Raw genomic sequence first — 16,963 nt, 5'->3', positions numbered from 1 at the left:
ACAACAACAAAACAACACCACCACCACCACCGCTTCTCCGACATAGTAACATTTCCCACACTCGCTCATCGACCAAATCACTCCACGGCCTGCCTTGGTGAGACCAATCTCCTGCACGTGGCTGGGCGCAGCAGAGACAGCGGGGGGAGTCTCAAGGAGCGTGCCCATTGCTTCACCTACCGTGACACTGGCGCTCCTGGATGTGTCAGCCCAGCGTTCCCAATAGTTCGTGAGCCACGCAGAGTTTCACTATGCACGACAAGACGCACGTGCGCGCGCGTGTGTGCGCATATTTTTTTCACTGGATTCAGTCGTAATAAATTACATTGCCTTGGGCTCTTAAGCACAGCAAGCCCGGGTCGGTGAGCGGTGTGATGAGCCTTGTGTCCGTGAGCACTGGGGTGAGTCGATCTGGGAGGCTCTGACTTACAAGCCACGTGTCTGTAAAGTTGTTTTTAATCTTGATTTGAAGTGTAAAGTTATTTTTTATTGAGATACGAGACAACACTGTATTGTGGATACACGTCTCCACACTGTTTATTCGTGAAACATTTTAATCGAGAGGCCTTTAATAATAAAATAGCGTATGTTGTAATTAAATATAACTAACAACGAGAAACCGTAAAGTATTGCCATATACAAGTACTGTACTGTATACCATGCGTTACACTACATAACGATGTCATTCACTGTACTGTAATACAAATTGACATTTCGATATGGATGACGCAGTAGGGGTTACATTTAAACAAATGCACTTGCTCACTAAAATGTGTCGGATTCGTAACATGCACCTGTACATAAGGTAACCAAGGAGACTAACGTTAATTGTTTGATAACAGCAGCTTCAACTTGCGAGTGTCAGTGCATTACTGTGGCATATTAACAGTGGTTTAACCACAGGGGAGGTTTTTTTTTAAATCTCCCCAACCCTATTCCTTCCTCCACCTGCTCCCCATACCCCACTAAAATTGGCCACACAATTAGCCTTGATCTGTTGGCAGCGGTAACTGCATGGCACTGCCATGTTTATAAATACCTGCATAAGCCACTGTGTAATGTGGACCCCACTGCTATTTGTGGTACACTTGGCATCTGCTTGTGTTCGTACCCACGATGTAGCGTCGAGAACACTTCTTTTGAGTTCAATTTACAAAAACGGGTGTTGTCACGCTCCATGATGAGGTGCAATCTAAATGCCTCCTCTACGCTATCCTGTATTTTTATTTAATTCCAAACAATGTGGAGGATGAGGGTACATTTTTGTTGGGTGACATGGGAGTATCCTAGGATTTAGTAACGACGAAAATAGACATTGTGTGGCATGCCAATGTTGAGCACGGGATTTAAAAGCTTTATACGGAAATATCACAGCATCAGCATGATTCAAATCCACATTGTCTAAGCTGCCTTGACACCGATTCGGCTCAAACGCACCCTGCCGAGCCGTTCTAATATAAGGAGTACTGTAGGCCCATCCAGTTGTATTACTACTACGCGGTTATTATGTTTTCAAATGTTATTGTAGAAGAAAAAAATAATTCAAAATAAATTTCACTGGACACACCAACACAACACCCTAGGGTACCACGACCAGAGTGGGATTGCGTGTCCCACATCTCAAGCACATAACATCCATCGAGCGATCCGTTTATAGATACCCCTGCTAAAATACTAGCAATTATAGCAAAAACTACGTTACTGAATTTCAAAGCCTCTGCATACCGCGCACCAATCTTTGATCACTTTGCTGATGCACTTTTTTTCTGGAATATTATCGCCGCCGCTTTCACAATATTCAGTCGTCTATCGAGGGTCATGAGAAATCAGCGAGGTATCTATCAATTGATCACCCTGGATAGACGTTGTTCGTACCGCGTAACTAAATTCATGGGACAGAGCAATATCATCAGTCCATCGGCAGTGCTACACTCGCTGTACTGCCAGGGCTCCCGGCCCCACTCTTCATCCCTGGATGCGGTCGTCCTTCCCCCTCTGCCGTGGCAGCTGCCAAGGTTCAACGCTTCTAAGGAATCCCTCGGTCGAATCGTGGATTGTCGAGCACGTGCTTGCGGCAGTCGTTCCCAAGCATCTTTCGTCTGTGGCCCATGGCAGTGCAATCCTCCGTTGCGTCTCAATCATTCTAAAAACGTCTCCGGTGAGTATTTGGGGCCATGTTGTCGCGTCTCGTTCGTCAACAATGTCCCACGTTTGTCTCCGCGTGCTGGGATGGTTCTTCAAGAACTGAATTCAAAGCGATGTCCGACATTTCGCTTCAAGTGTCCGGGAAGAAGCTGTCAGCACGTGGAGTGAAACGTTGCACGCCGTGACGCACAACGCTGAGTGCAACGCGAAAAGACACAGCTATCAGAGCTAAAGATCACTTTACGTTAAAGCCTGGGTTTCTTAAAGTGTTTTAACTGTATGCTTATGATTTAAAGCTTTCGTGACTGCACATATTCTTGGTTCTTTCGGTAAAGTCACGTAGAAGGGAAACAAGAAAATAATAAAAAATATTAAACATTATGCATCACAAGCAATCATCATGATGATTGCTTGTGATGCATTCGAAACGTCGTGAGAATTTTAATGTTTTTATTGTTTCCCTTCTACGTGACTTTACCGAAAGAATCAAGAATATGGATACTTATGCTTTAGTTACATGACAACCCTCAAGAGTATTCTTCATTGGAAAATATTTAAACATGTCCCCAATGTTTATCGTTTTGATTTATACCTATTCTAACTTTTTTAAAATCATTAAATAAGTGCATAATTCCAGATTTATGGTTATAAAAAATATACAAAGTAATCAGATACAATAACAACATAAAACGAGTCCTACAATAGCCCGAGCATGTTGCAGATAACTACAATCAAGTCCTATTTATACAAAGAACACGAGCTACTTTTTAAAATGCAGTTCGGCTAAAATAATGTTGCATGCACGCACGCTGAACTTCTTTCGCACCGTGCGTAGCCAACCGTGCTCATCGCTGGTGCTCCAACAGCGTTGGGAAGGGGGGTTGGAGGGGGATGTTAACCCCCCCCCACCACTGCTGAAATAATGAAAGCTAAATCCCCCTTCTAAATTCTTTGAGCCAAGTGAATAAAATGTCAGCCCAATATTCACATAGGGAGCGAGAGCCCCAGCAGAACGCACAATAGACAAAAGCAGGCCCCATATAATTCCTCATTCTGTTCCGCGTTTAACATTTAATGATTAACATTGCCTGTGCGGTGTCCCCCTAAGTTTTTGTATGCCCCCCGCCCTCTGCATTAAACAGTGTCACACTACAGGACTAATATCTTAAAATAAGCAAAAGATGGAAATTTAAATCGTCGAATGCATTATTGCCATGTGTGAACAAAAAAACACGAGCAAGCATGCTTTCTACAATGTCCAGAACTTCTATTAGATTGTGGTTGGCACATGCTTCATGGCCGCATTACTCCCGCTGTGTTGTGATGTAGTGCACCGTTATGCTAAAGACTCAGTGGACCAGTTATAGTAGGGTGACTTATTCCAATAGTAAAAGAGGGCCTGTAATTGTAATGAATAAACAGTATTTCAATGTAGATGCCTCGCACGAATGGTTTAGACCTCCCAGCAGTGGCATAAAAGTAGGACACGTGGAGGTCGCTGGCTTCGTTTAATTAACCGATGCAAAAAATAAAATCCAGACCATCAAAAAAATGTAACACCTCATTGTGAAATTGCTGCTGGGACCAATCATGCACAAGTGCTATTTAGATTTTTTTGGCAATCTAATTACATTTTATCCCATGTCAAATTCTGAACAATCTCTAAATGCTATTCACTCGTGTGCACTCTCACCACATAGAACCACGTGTTTAAAGGTATGTACAGCAAAATTATACCCGTGTATGTACAGGAATCTTCCTTAGCCACCGTGTGTAGGAATATGCGAGCGAATGAAAACTTTGTATATACGGAAAATACTGTCTGCAATCTGAGAGGGCTGCTCTGTGGCATTGATCTACATTTTGCATTAAGGAATCAATAATGTATAACGATACTGAGGTTTTTCAACCTTCAATAAAAAAAAAATTGCAGCGAGGAGCTCTGTGTAATGAGCGACTCATTGCTGAAAAACAATTAGATATGCCCGCATCTTATCGAAATTCATGACTGGTATTGATATGAAGAACTATAACTGTTAGGGTTTCCCTGTAATGGGGAATTTGGCCAAACATCAATTTGTTTTTATGTCAGAAGCAAAAAGTGAGTTCAGGTTGTACAATTTATGCAGGTCTTGTCAATGTAAATTACTTACCAACCGTGCTATGCATGTAAAAAATATAATTCCAGGATTATAATAGGTTAATCTGAAGCTAAAGTTTTTGAATACTTGAATTGTGTCTCGGTTCTCGTGAACATGAACTCAAAGGAGCTGAAATTCGAAGTAAAACTAAAATCTGTGCGATTACAATTACGGCCAAAATCTCTGCTGTGTGCATTATTAAACGGCAAACGATGTACTTGGCCAGCAATGGGTACATTTTATACAGTTTCAGCCTTTCGTCTGACACGCATTGATCTGCTCATGTGTTCTACGCATGGGTCGTGGTCGTCTTCAGGGCGACAGGCAGATGGTGGTAGCGATGAGGTGACACAGGGTGATGAGAATTGCTGCAAACTGCTGAGGCCTGTGACCTCCATTATCATCGTTACCATTCAGCTTCGCATCTCTCCCTCCAACCGACTGCAGGATCTTGGTTGAGCCCTTTAAAAAAATGCAAAAAGGAAAAGTCAATATATTAATATTAAAATAAGTCAATCTCTATTTGTACAGTAAACAAGTAAATATGACGCATTCTCCCCATATTCGTCTCTCCACATTACTGAAAAATACTTTTTACACATCCAATTAGCCGCAGAACCTTCCGTGAGTGTGTAAGAGCCCAGAGTTGTCGTATAAAATGTTTTACGTGGAGAAACAGCCATTGGAAGGAGGCGTTTTGCGTGTTTTTAAATAAATATTCTCCACAAAAATGCTCAATGATTACTCTGCTTATTTTATGTAACGCACTTACAATCGATAAAGGCGTATCAGAGCGCTTTACACAAAGTAAAATGGATATGAATACTCAATACTTATAATATATACGAGTGTAAAATGAACAAATCAATTTATTATACAAAATGTCATAGTAAAATCACTGTTACTTGTTCTCTCATTTGATCATTAACACCATGATCATAAAACAGCCACGATCATCAGTTTCTACCACCAGTTTCTTGGACCAGCAGTTACGGAATAACAAACTTAAATCAATGGGCAATGTAGCCAAAAACAGTTGAACAGGACAAGCAACGTTACAGCTGCTGAGGAGCCAAATAGCACAGCTGTTAATTGACAAAGCCATACGACTGTGAACTGGGGCAGTGAAACACCCACGATTAACTGCCAAAATAGCACAGGCTACAAATTTGTTATGAATACTACCATTGTTATTATTTAAATATGACTGTAATTGCGATGTGTTACTTAGAACGCGATCTACCACTGGGTGCGCGCTATGTACGAATTAGTAGTGACGTCGCATCTGGCAGGGCAGCAGGGTCAGTGCTCACGAGCGACTCATCGGCTGCCGAGGTTAGAGTTTTAAATGTTCAATGTCACTCTTCAAAAAAGTGCCCACGTAATGGGCCATCACCCTGCATGTGTTGGGTAATTCAACACCCCGACTCGCAAAAATCTGCCAGCCAGAGGGTTTTCAACACCTGCAAATCTAAATCGAGTTTTGGAAAAGAAGTACACAGCATAACAGTAGAATTTCTACTGCTTGTGCTTTTTTTTCTGTCGCAGTAACGCTGTATAACTCTTTGACGGGTTTTCAGGATATACCGTGTGTTGTTGGGCATGAGGTCTAACGTTTCACTCCACATTGCGGGACCTTCTTCAGGAACTGAATTGTACGTGTTTGGAGCTACTGCAATAACTGTTGATGAAGAAGCTCCCAGCACGTGGAGTGAAACGTTGGACATCATGCTGAGCAACACGCGGTACAACCTGAAAACACATCAGAGAACAATAAGATAATAACTTATTTTTATTTGTAATATATTTAATCAACGAGGATTTCATGGTAGGCACTGCTTTTGAGGGATACTAGTAAAACATAAGCTAAATACAAACCCTACATTCAGGGATCAATATATGAGATGCAGCTATTCTCGTTGTCACGGTATGATACCTGAAGAGAATATTCATTTTATCTTCATGAGGGACGTGCCAGGGTTACAGCAGGGTTCGAATGCGAGAGTGAGTGAGAGCTGAATTATCCATTTGTCCATAGCGAGGGCCAAAAGCCGGTGCTTCTTTTAAATTTAACGTCGTATGTTAACATTGCTCGATTGGCAACAGTTAAAGCCAGAACTCAACACCATTGAGGTGAACAGCGGTTTCCATCGAACGCTTGTTTAAATAAAGTGCACCTCGCATCGATTGAGGAAAAAGAATTATGAAAAAACATTGATTTCTATATGAATCAGTTACATCGATTTTCTGCCTGGCAGTGGTGGGTTGGGGGTGGGGGGGGACAAAGCAGCCCCCAGTCTGGGGAGTCAGCCAAGTCCACGGGATGTGGACACCAGCGACTGGCCCCTAGCACTACGACTCTTCATTGCCACCACTGCATCCGCCTAGTGACCATTCCTCCTGCTGTTAGCTAGTTGTTAATATACTTCGTGTACCGCTGTACTGTATGTCACATTTTGTTGAGATCACATTACACAACACCACAGCTCGTCGGTTTATCTGGTCTCGTGTGGTGGAAGAAAGAGTGGAAGAGTAGGCCAAAACACCCTCTCTCAGGGGGCAGGCGGGGCTCCGTAGAGAGATCCTCAAGTGGAGGTATTTCCTCCATTTGGGTGAACAGGCAATTATGTGGCTGCGCATCTTGAATTAAAGCTTTCGTGACTGCAGGAATTCAAATTCTTGGGTGTTTCGGTAAAGTCACGTAGAAGGAAGACGACCGTTTGTGTTGCGATCGAAACGTCGTAGTTTTTTGTTTGTTATTTTTTGTTATTTTCTTTGAACCTATCGACGTGACTTTACCGAAAGACCCAAGAATATCTGGCCGCACTTTTATCTTTTTACTGTTTGGAGGACTGTAGTTTGACTTTTATCTGTTCACAAAAAAATCACCTCCACCATAAATATGTTTGAGCGTTTTTAAATGTATATACAGTATGGTAAACATTGCTTTGAACGATCACAGATGTGAATATTCGTATGTATTAAACTACAAAGGAAAGCTCCTATTTACGATTCAGTTGACAACCTGCGTCAGGCTGCAGAACACAAACACGCAGCTCCATCGTCGTTGTGATCGTTCACTTGGTAATATTTCATCTCCCGGCGTCCGTTTAACGTTTTTGATTCCCCTCACCGCGGGGGGAGAAAAAAAACAATAAAGGCTGACATTGCGAACCGTAAAACTTGCCATATAAGCAGATGTGTCGGGCCTCCCTAGCACTCTAATGATAGATTAAGGGGTAAATCCACATGATACCGTGGACCTCACAGACGCTTGTCTCTCTCGGACTTCTCGCATTGCTCCTTGGAGAGAACCCCCTTTGTGCGGCGCTGATACACACGGGAGAAGCTGCCCTGTCGCCCGCCAAGTGACAGGCGCGAGTCTCGGCACCACGGCGCTTGGGTTTGGAAGCAGGCAGCTGAATAGATCGGGGCAGCGGTGGGAGCGAGAATGGGGGCCGGGAAATTAAATCAAACTTTTGCAGAGTTGCGAAACAAAACATCTAAATTACCCTCGCAGAGAACGCCGACAGAGGCGTGATTGCACAGAATGTGCAATTTTTTTTTATGTGTTTGTGCTTGTACCAAAAACAAAAATAGAAGGAGGAGTGGTGTCCTAGTGGTTAGCGCCATGCGCTATGAACCCAGCGACCCCAGTTGGAACACCTCTCACAATAAAACAGGGTTACATAGATTTCAACCGTGCTTGGGTCTCCCTTAGATGGACTGAAGTCTTAAATAAGTACCGTGCGCAGTGTTAATCACCAACACTGGGGAGACAAAGGTGGCCACGCCATCTCGTGCAGCTGTGCCAGCGTTTATGAGGTGCTACCCGACAGCACTTGCCCCCGACAGCCCGCCTAGGATAGGATAATATTGTTGTAGACTGTATAACACTGAACAAACCATTGCCAACCATTCCCTATCTATTGTTGAATCAAGGCCTCTCCGTGTTGATGCGAATTCCTCTAATGATGTGCAGAAACAATCAATTCCATGCTTACAGATTGCTCTGATTTTATTGCTCTGTTTCCTAGTCGGAGTTTTCTCTCTTGGCAGCCATTTTCATCACCAGTATCACAAGGGATGCATATTGTATGTTATTTATACAAGAGCATTTTGCATTATATAAAAAAAAAATGTATGAGCTGGGCTCTTTGACTCACCTGTTAAGGTATTTTAGCTTGCAAATTGAACACGTGACAGAACTTGGTTTTGCCTCTTGGCCAGATGACGAACCAAATGCATGGAACTCAAATGCCACTAAATTCCCCAAGTTCCGATCCACTGTGGAAACAATCTACATCCTTCAGTCCATGGATGTCGTTCTATATTGACCTTGGAGATTAATCACACAACTCCTCCAATCACATATCCCTCAATGCACATTCGCATGGGTAAACGGACAGAATTCGTCTAAGAGCTGGGAACGAACACCAATTGTTTTATTACAATTTGGGAAGATTTCCAATCGTTTTACTATATCAAAGTCAATCATTAAGAAAAGAGAGTAGTCCAAGTAAAATATGCGAGGACAGCTCGGTGATTTACTCAAGTGTCACGCGAATTTGAGTTTTTTTGCCAAATTCATCGCAAAAATGCATTCCCCAATAACAAGAGACAGCACATCTCAGATGTGTGTTTCGGGTTATTGCACATGCTGCTTGGCTTGACGCCTGACATTTCAGTTCTGAAGAAGCTACTAGCATTGGGAAGTGAAACGTCGGACATCATGGTCGGAGCACGGACACAGCACATCGGAGAGCTACTCAGCACTACCGCAAAAACCTAGGGGCAGCAGTAGAACACACACACTCATGATGTAATAAGACAAGCCATGTCACATCTCTCACCAAACCCTACCATCAAATACTACTATGGATTTTCAAAATCGTATTATTCATTGCATGTCTTACAATGAAAATACACATCTGTTTTTTTTATATACTGCACTTCACAATGGCTTAAACAAATTTTTGTTTAACTGAAAGCGATTATGTATGTAGAACTTCTTTCGCACCATACGTATCGAGATATACAACGCCATTGAATGCTACTAAAATAATAACAAAAGGCTTTAATAACTTTAGCATAATACACCGATCCTAATTCCCATGTTGACATTTACTTTCAGAGAGATTTTAGATGCAAAAAGAAAAAAAAAACTCATCACATCAATATATATTCAGTAATCTTAAACAAGGACTGCTCTATACTTTATTTTACGCTTATAAAACATTCTCATTCTACTCTAAACATCGCCCGAGTAATAAATGCACTCCGCTAATGCGAAACACATTTTACTGTTTTATTGTTAATCCGTGGTTGATTGATTAATAAAACCCAGGTCAGAGAATACTCATGTTGGCTTTGCGATGCTAACTCCATGGATACCCAAGGTTTACCAACACACTGCTTTTGCATGTGAGGAAACCCCATCTGTTAGACGAATAACTTGCTTCACTCATCACGTGACCTTTACAAACTCTTTGTACCCAGTGAGCACACTTACACAATAACTATCCGCAATTATTACGCCAACGCGATGCTCTTATGAACGCATTCCTGTCGTGCTGGATGGACAATGTAGTCAGTTTCTGTCTTGCATAATAAAACCAAGCGAAAGCTTCGAGCCACAAGCAGCTAAAGGAACCCCAGATTTATGAACAAATAGAAGTACAATACATCAAATAATATCAGCTCGCATTCAAATCCTCATAAACAATCTCACTCACAGAAAACACTGATTCATCTTTTTCATCCCTATCTTGTCTCCATCTCTCATCTCACTACATATGTATTTTTGTCTAAATGAACCTTCTATTTCATGTGCGATGAAGAGGGCCCATTGCCCATAACGTCGCCTATTTTTATTTATTTAAGGCCACAGCGTTTTTGACGAATCTGTTGAGTTTTTTTTGTAATTGTTTGTCCACCACTGCCAACGCAGCATCACCAAATAATGTTTTTTTTTCACTACATATTGTATATAGACATCTCTCTCTTGTCTATGTCTCTACTCATCTCACAACAATGTTACAAGCTGAAGGAGTTGGGAGGACCCCTAAAAATGTTTCCTGCTTTGGGCCCCCAGTGGGCTAACACCACCACCAAAATTCCTGGAACAAGAGGGTGCTGTGTTTTTGATTACAGCATTGAATGGTTGTCCAAACGGCATTGTCCTGATTTCCATTTGCCCCTCTAGGGATCCGCGGTCCACCAGAGCCGGGCCCTCTTTGTAAACAGAGGCGACTCAGCTCCTGTTTCTCTCTCAAGATCAAAGTGGGCCGGCCCTACGAGGCACGTTTTCAGGGGGCTTTGCACAAAGAGAAGAAAGGGGCACCTGATGAGAATGTTTCTCAGAGTCGTCGCCCCTTATTCTCATTATTCTTGTTCGCCCGCTGGTCTCGCTCCACTGCCCCACGACAACCCCAGTATCCTCTCACAGTTCTATTGGCAGCCAAATCCTCTCCCAGGTAACCCGCAACAATGTATAACAGCTATTTACCACACTACAGATTCCGTTGATTTAATAACAAATGTACACATTTCGATGTAATTTCGCATCCCCGTGTTGAGGGCTGGGTCGACCAGACTGTCTTGTTTCAACAAGACCTGACTGTGTTCACCCACCACATTCCGGGCCAAACATTTATCTCTCTCATTTTGACTCACATTGCTCGACTTTGGAATTCCCGCAATCGTCTCTTTTCCCAGTTCGTTAGAACCTCGCTCGGCTCAAGGCACGTATTAACTCATATATTGTACCTTCAATAATGCTGTTTGTTGCTGGCTGCTTATTGTTGAGGACCTTTGCTCAGCAACCACAACACTGAGAAGCAACCCTTGAGAACGCTACAATCATGTTGAGGTGTTACTGCAGACAATCGCAAAAACATTCTCAGAACTTGCGCATGCAGTAATTATGCCGGGACTCTTGTTATTGCATTTTAAACATTCCTCAAGAAATTACAAGTGACCTTTAATAAGGTCTTCAACCACTGACCAGCACATACCACGTACACATGTGGAGGAATCTGTCATGGCTCTTGGTTTAGAATAAATCGCTGGTGCTTGCTTACAGATTTCTTGAGCTGGACTCTCCGATTAATTACGTTATCAATTACTCGACTGATAATCCGTTTGATTACTAAATCACAAAAAAAGTTTCACTTCCGTTCCTACGTCTGCCACTGGATGGAGGGGGGTGATGGACCGGGATGTGACGCTGGGCGTCGCTTCGAGCGGGGGTTTCCCACCTTCGACACACACGTTGTCAGCACCGGCACGCTTTTACAAGGGGCTCGACTCGTCGACCGCGAAACACGAAGCCGATTACAGCCCTTAGTCGACCAAGAGATTTCATCTTCCAAATGTTAACATTTTACTTAAATTTTTCTGCTGCGTTGACTGTTACACCATGTGTGTTAAGTTATTATATATGTGTTTTTTCCCCTCTCTTTATTTTTGTTGGTAAAAGAATGTAGTCAAGTTTATTTTTTTACGTTTTCCACTGGTTCCCTATTCCTGAAACATAAAGAGTGCGTGCCAATACATGCCGTTTGTATCGCGACCTTTGTAGCCATGATTGCAACTGAGAGCTGTACTGTGCAATGCCATCCGTACCGTCGCAGGACGCCGCCGTTAAAATAGAGCCGGACAGCTCAAAGGACCCTTCTTGCTGAAATAAATGTAATCTAAAAAAAACACACACACACATCTAAAGAACCCAATCCTTCTTGCTCATACATTGTAGCACTCCCTGAATGCGGAGGTAGAGTCGAGGGATTTAGGTGTGAGAATAGTCACGTCAACCTTTTGACGTGACCCTTTAAATGAGTATAAGATTGCACACACACACACACGTGTTCTGGACGTTGTGTCCCAGCCCTATCGTGCACACACAGGAGAGTGAGGCCCTGCGCACCACAGACCGTCTGACTATTCAGCCAAAGGCGTCTACATTTGGCATTGCGGGGCGAAAACCTAGCACGGACGGTGTGTGTCTGGACTAGTAGCAGAGTTGTATAATCATCTATCCAGGGGCATGCAGTTGATGAGCGCGATGTACCTGCTGTGTAACCCAATACCAGCGACCTCCCCATGTTCCACATACGAGAACAAAAATGTAATATATAAAAAAGAAACACACAAGGATCCACATCTGACACTCGACCACATTAAAGCAATGCCATCATATCAAAGCAAACAGGGCGCTTTGTAATATAGCCATGAGGTTGAGATGCACTCTGATGTAAACGTAGCAATGGATTTGAAGTTAGCTGTGTGAACGTGACCCAAAAAGAGATGATTAAAAAAAATATTTAACAATTATGCGTTGAGGCTGGCGTTGATAGGATGTTAAAGAGTTGCTTTGGTTGTAGCGTAAAAATCAAATACGGTTGTATATGTATGCATTTATAGTTGTTTCCGTGTGTGGCAGTTGATACAATGGTGGTGGTGTCGTGAATACCACCTACCCCTCAAGCCACCCTGCAGTATACATGGCCACACCACGGTCGGTCACTCGGCAGGTGACCTGTGGCGGGGTGAAGTGTTGGGGTTCTCCCACCTCTTGTAAGACGCCTGGCCAGCATGGAAGAGTAGGCCAAATACAGTCTAGAGGGCCTCTCCAGAGCTCCCTCTGGTGGAGGAGGCCCTTTTTCCAGTAATGGCGTGAGCAAGCAATTGCAGGGCTGCACCTTGAACTTTTACCTTATAATACCGTAGTGGACAAGTTTAGGCCTTTTCCTGAAGTTGTACATTTGCATATATATGGTACCGTAAAACACGTCACATACTGTGTACGCAATATGAACACAGTACGTAGCGGTGACACATTTTACCCACCGTTAAATTATACTAAACTGTCGTAGCAAATCAACATTAAACGTTACAAAATACAGCTGAACATTTTAGTTGATATTTTAATGTTGGAGTATACAAATTCCGTCTAAAAAAACCATTGTGAACCCTAAAAAACGAAAGCCGAGGCACTGTACTAGAACTTTAAACGAGCCCATTACGCAAGGTCGCCCATTCTCCTCGGGGACCTCGCCCCGAAAGCCCTCGTTGCGTTTGCCCAATGGGTTCCGGCTGATCCTATTACGACTTCCAATGACTTTGCTAAAAGGGGGCCCGGGTCCGCTTTAGCCCCCCCCCCACCCTTCCTTCGGCCTGAGCCCTCCATAGAACTCCCCGTTGTGCTTCTACTACATAACACTGCCAGGGTCTCTGCAGGGGCTTCCAAGAGAAGCACTGGCGAGTTGGACACCCACTTGGGCGATCTCCCATGGCCACAAGTTGCAAAATAGTCGCATTGGCTTGAGAAAAACATATTGTTTCAAGTGCTTGTGTGGGTAACCAGTGTTGGTTTATAGTCTGCGGTGTTTTCTAATAAATGTGGTCTGAGGCTTTCTGAGTCAATGGCAACCTGTTGCATTTTTCATCGAGTTTTTTCGTTTGTAAATGAAATTTTCTCATTCTCTCGTCGACTAAAACAGTCACAAATGTAGTCCATCTTTGGTTATTAGCTATCGGTAATGAGGGATGTGTAATCCCCATACTACACCAAAATATCATCAGGTCAGCTAATCGGTGAACTTGGGAAAACTTTTTACATAAATGCTGTGTCTAGCCAATGTATCCCTTTGCTCTTCCTCAGGGCATTACAATCTGGGAGTTGTGGTCAATGCCACGCTTGATGATTTCTGTCCACTCAGAGTCATCGTCGCGTCAAATAAATAAATTACTTTTCGTAGGTATTCTGTGGGTCTTTCGGCAGAGCCAAGTAGATAGAAAAATAAGAATAAAAACATCACGACGTTTCGATCGCAACACAAGCGATCGTCTTCAGGTGAGGGCTTCCACGTGCCATATAATGAATCATCATCTCTTCCACACGAGAGCTGAGCTTTGTTAACACCTGATTATGCTGGATGTTATCGCTGGCGAAACGTCGTTCAAAGCTGTCTGCATTTTTCTGGCCTTTCAACATTCCGATTTGATAACTTGATTTGACTGGTTTGATAACTTGATTTGACTGGTTTGATAACTTGATTTGACTGGTTTGATAACTTGATTTGACTGGTTTGATAACTTGATTTGACTGGTTTGATAACTTGATTTGACTGGTTTGATAACTTGATTTGACTGGTTTGATAACTTGATTTGACTGGTTTGATAACTTGATTTGACTGGCTCTGTCGGGTGGTGGAGGGTTATTGTTAAAAAAGTGACGTCATACCTACACGATCTAACCCAAAACAAACGAATAATACGATGACATTTTCGTCACTAATTTCTAAAACAAATATTAACATTTGTGGCCGACTGAGCGGCAGACACATTTGAACTCTTTAGACACAATAACAATGAGCATGGCACGGGTGCATGAGCAGCTTTACTCCTCACTCCCATCAGCTCTCCCACTGCACTCGTATACCCCTCAATAATGGCCCTTTCGCATGGCTCAGTCAATTCTAAAATGAAGACATAAAAACCCTTGTAAATTATGCAAAATGCCATTCAACTTATTTAGCGCATGCTTAGAAATGCAGTCTTTCCCCACAGGGGCAAAGCTTGCAAATCACGGTTAAAACAATATTACAACCAAGCACTGCCTTCCACTCATTTATGATTACTGAAACGTTTAAACCTCATTTCTGAAGCTCATGGCGCGTTGATTGAGCTGCTTACAAAACATCCTCTTTGAGGTTTATTGTACTCACATTGTACCAAACAGCATGAGCATCTTCGCATGAGCAACATAAAACATTGTTCTGAGATTGAAATTATTGTGAGCCATGCTCGTTATTCCATACCCATACAGCTTTAGTATTTTGTGGAAACCTGGGAGGAATGGTGGCTCAGTGAATAACGGACTGCGCTATGAACCCAGTAACCTGAGTTTGAGTCCCGATATTATGAACCAGTCCAGGCTGCTCACCCTTAACCAACTCCCACTAACCAGCACGGTGAGGTATGGCCAAACAACAACCCGTGACCGATTATCACGGTCGGCTATGTACGGTGTGAAAGAAGTTCAACATGCAGTCTGTTCTCCTATAACGGCGCATGATTTCATAACGAGAATTGGATAGAACGCGATTAATGCATTAGGATACAACACGATCGAGTGAACGGAACTACGTCGCAGCACGAGTAGGAATAAGCGGTCGTACGGCTGCCTCGGTGTAGCGTCATCGCAACAAGGCGGTGGGATGCTGCTGGATGCTTCTAGATCCTACTCACGAGCCTCAGTCTTTGTTCAGCCTGCGTACACATCTCATGCGTTATCTCGGTTAATTCGCGTTGTCACATATTATTTATTAAAATAGATTTGTCCATAAGGCGATGTTCTTCAGGAACGCAACTACCGCCGCGTTATAGGAGAACGGACTGCACACACACGTACGGGAGGCCTTCATCCAACAGTGCAATGGCAAAGACCCGCAATTTAGTCGTTATTCTAATATAACTGTTGACACACTGACCTGTTGTGTGTCATTATTGACGGTGGTAATGACCATCACCTTGGCCACTGTCGAGGTTTCGTTTTCGTTGATGGCCGCGAAGCGTTCGGAGTTGTGCGGGTTTGGTGTTGCACAGTTGTGGTTTCCCATCACGCCGTGGTCGCCGCTTGCAGTGAACAGGGAGATGGCGCTTTCTGATGGCGTTACAACATTTTTAGACGTTAATAAATACAGCACGCAGACCGGTTGTCTTTGATCACTGCACATATGCATGCAATCCTTTTGATCAAAAGTTCAAGTCAAAATAACGGGTCATTCATTTCAAATCAACTGTTCAACTTAATCTCGCACATTCCACAGTCCCATTATCACTAGCAGTACCATTCCAAGAATGTCACCATATTTTCCATTTTAAAGCACATCATGAAACACATTCAATTAAATTTGTTTTGTTATAGTCTGCAAAGGGACATTGTTTTAAATAGAACAATAATTACAACGCATTGCCGTACACATCCCTTTATGGAAATGTTTGTCATTTTCCAATTTGAGCAGCCAAAATAGGCATGTTAGTCACAATTACATCAGTTGTTATCAAGATACGTGTAATTATGGCGTGCGTATGGTTTGTTGACATTCGACTGTTTGCTACCTTTTGGTAAATGTCACCAGCTGAAATGGCATCGTACAACCCAGATTCTTTGGTCAATCCAATATAATTCCCGTAAACCATTACATGCCCTGTGCATTTGAGTAAATAATTGTTTTAGCCGATTAAGGACTTGGATCCTCATTAAATGCTAAACCTCCATTCGCCTAGCCAGAGGAGGATTCATGTTATCAGTTGAAACATCGAACGGCATGAGGCTGTTCAACTCTCATTCCCTGTAACTTGATTGTATGCATAAATAACTGCTGTATAGCAATTTTACTGAAATAGCTGAGCTGAAATGCTCCCTTATCTGTTAGATGTAATAAGGGCTAAACTTAGGCTGCAGATGAGTGGTGGTGTAGTGGTTCGCATACTGTGTGAAATCAGCAACCTGGCAGAACCTCTATGGGGGTGATATCTGAACGGTTTGTGACCTCGGCTACTCGACCACTCCAACTCAGAAATCCACATTCACCAGTGTGGTGAAGTATGGCGAAAACAACTCCCATTGACAGACAGCGTGAAGAGGCCTTTATCCAGCAGTGGATTAA

The 16,963-nt window shown here is 42.9% G+C and overlaps 1 protein-coding gene across 2 annotated transcripts in view; it reads right to left on the bottom strand.

The window, feature by feature from the left end:
- Positions 1-507: 507 nt before the first annotated feature.
- The window catches only part of LOC116947382 (GDNF family receptor alpha-1-like), a 35,167-nt gene continuing 18,711 nt past the window's right edge, over positions 508-16,963 (bottom strand). Inside the window, exons 7-8 of one of the 2 annotated variants that reach the window (XM_032963044.2) lie at positions 15,821-15,954; positions 508-4,748 (exon numbers count right to left, since the gene is read on the bottom strand). In XM_032963044.2, coding sequence (XP_032818935.1) covers positions 4,599-4,748; positions 15,821-15,954 — 284 coding nt within the window. In that variant the 3' untranslated portion in view covers positions 508-4,598. Of the gene's footprint in view, positions 4,749-15,781; positions 15,955-16,963 lie in introns of both variants that reach the window. The other variant, XM_032963043.2, reaches the window with a different exon arrangement.

This window comes from Petromyzon marinus, chromosome 29 (assembly GCF_048934315.1).
Source record: "Petromyzon marinus isolate PM22_M1 ecotype Great Lakes invasive population chromosome 29, UKy_Petmar_22M1.pri1.0, whole genome shotgun sequence".
Lineage (NCBI taxonomy): Eukaryota > Metazoa > Chordata > Hyperoartia > Petromyzontiformes > Petromyzontidae > Petromyzon > Petromyzon marinus.
This window is presented reverse-complemented; position numbering and strand designations above follow the sequence as displayed.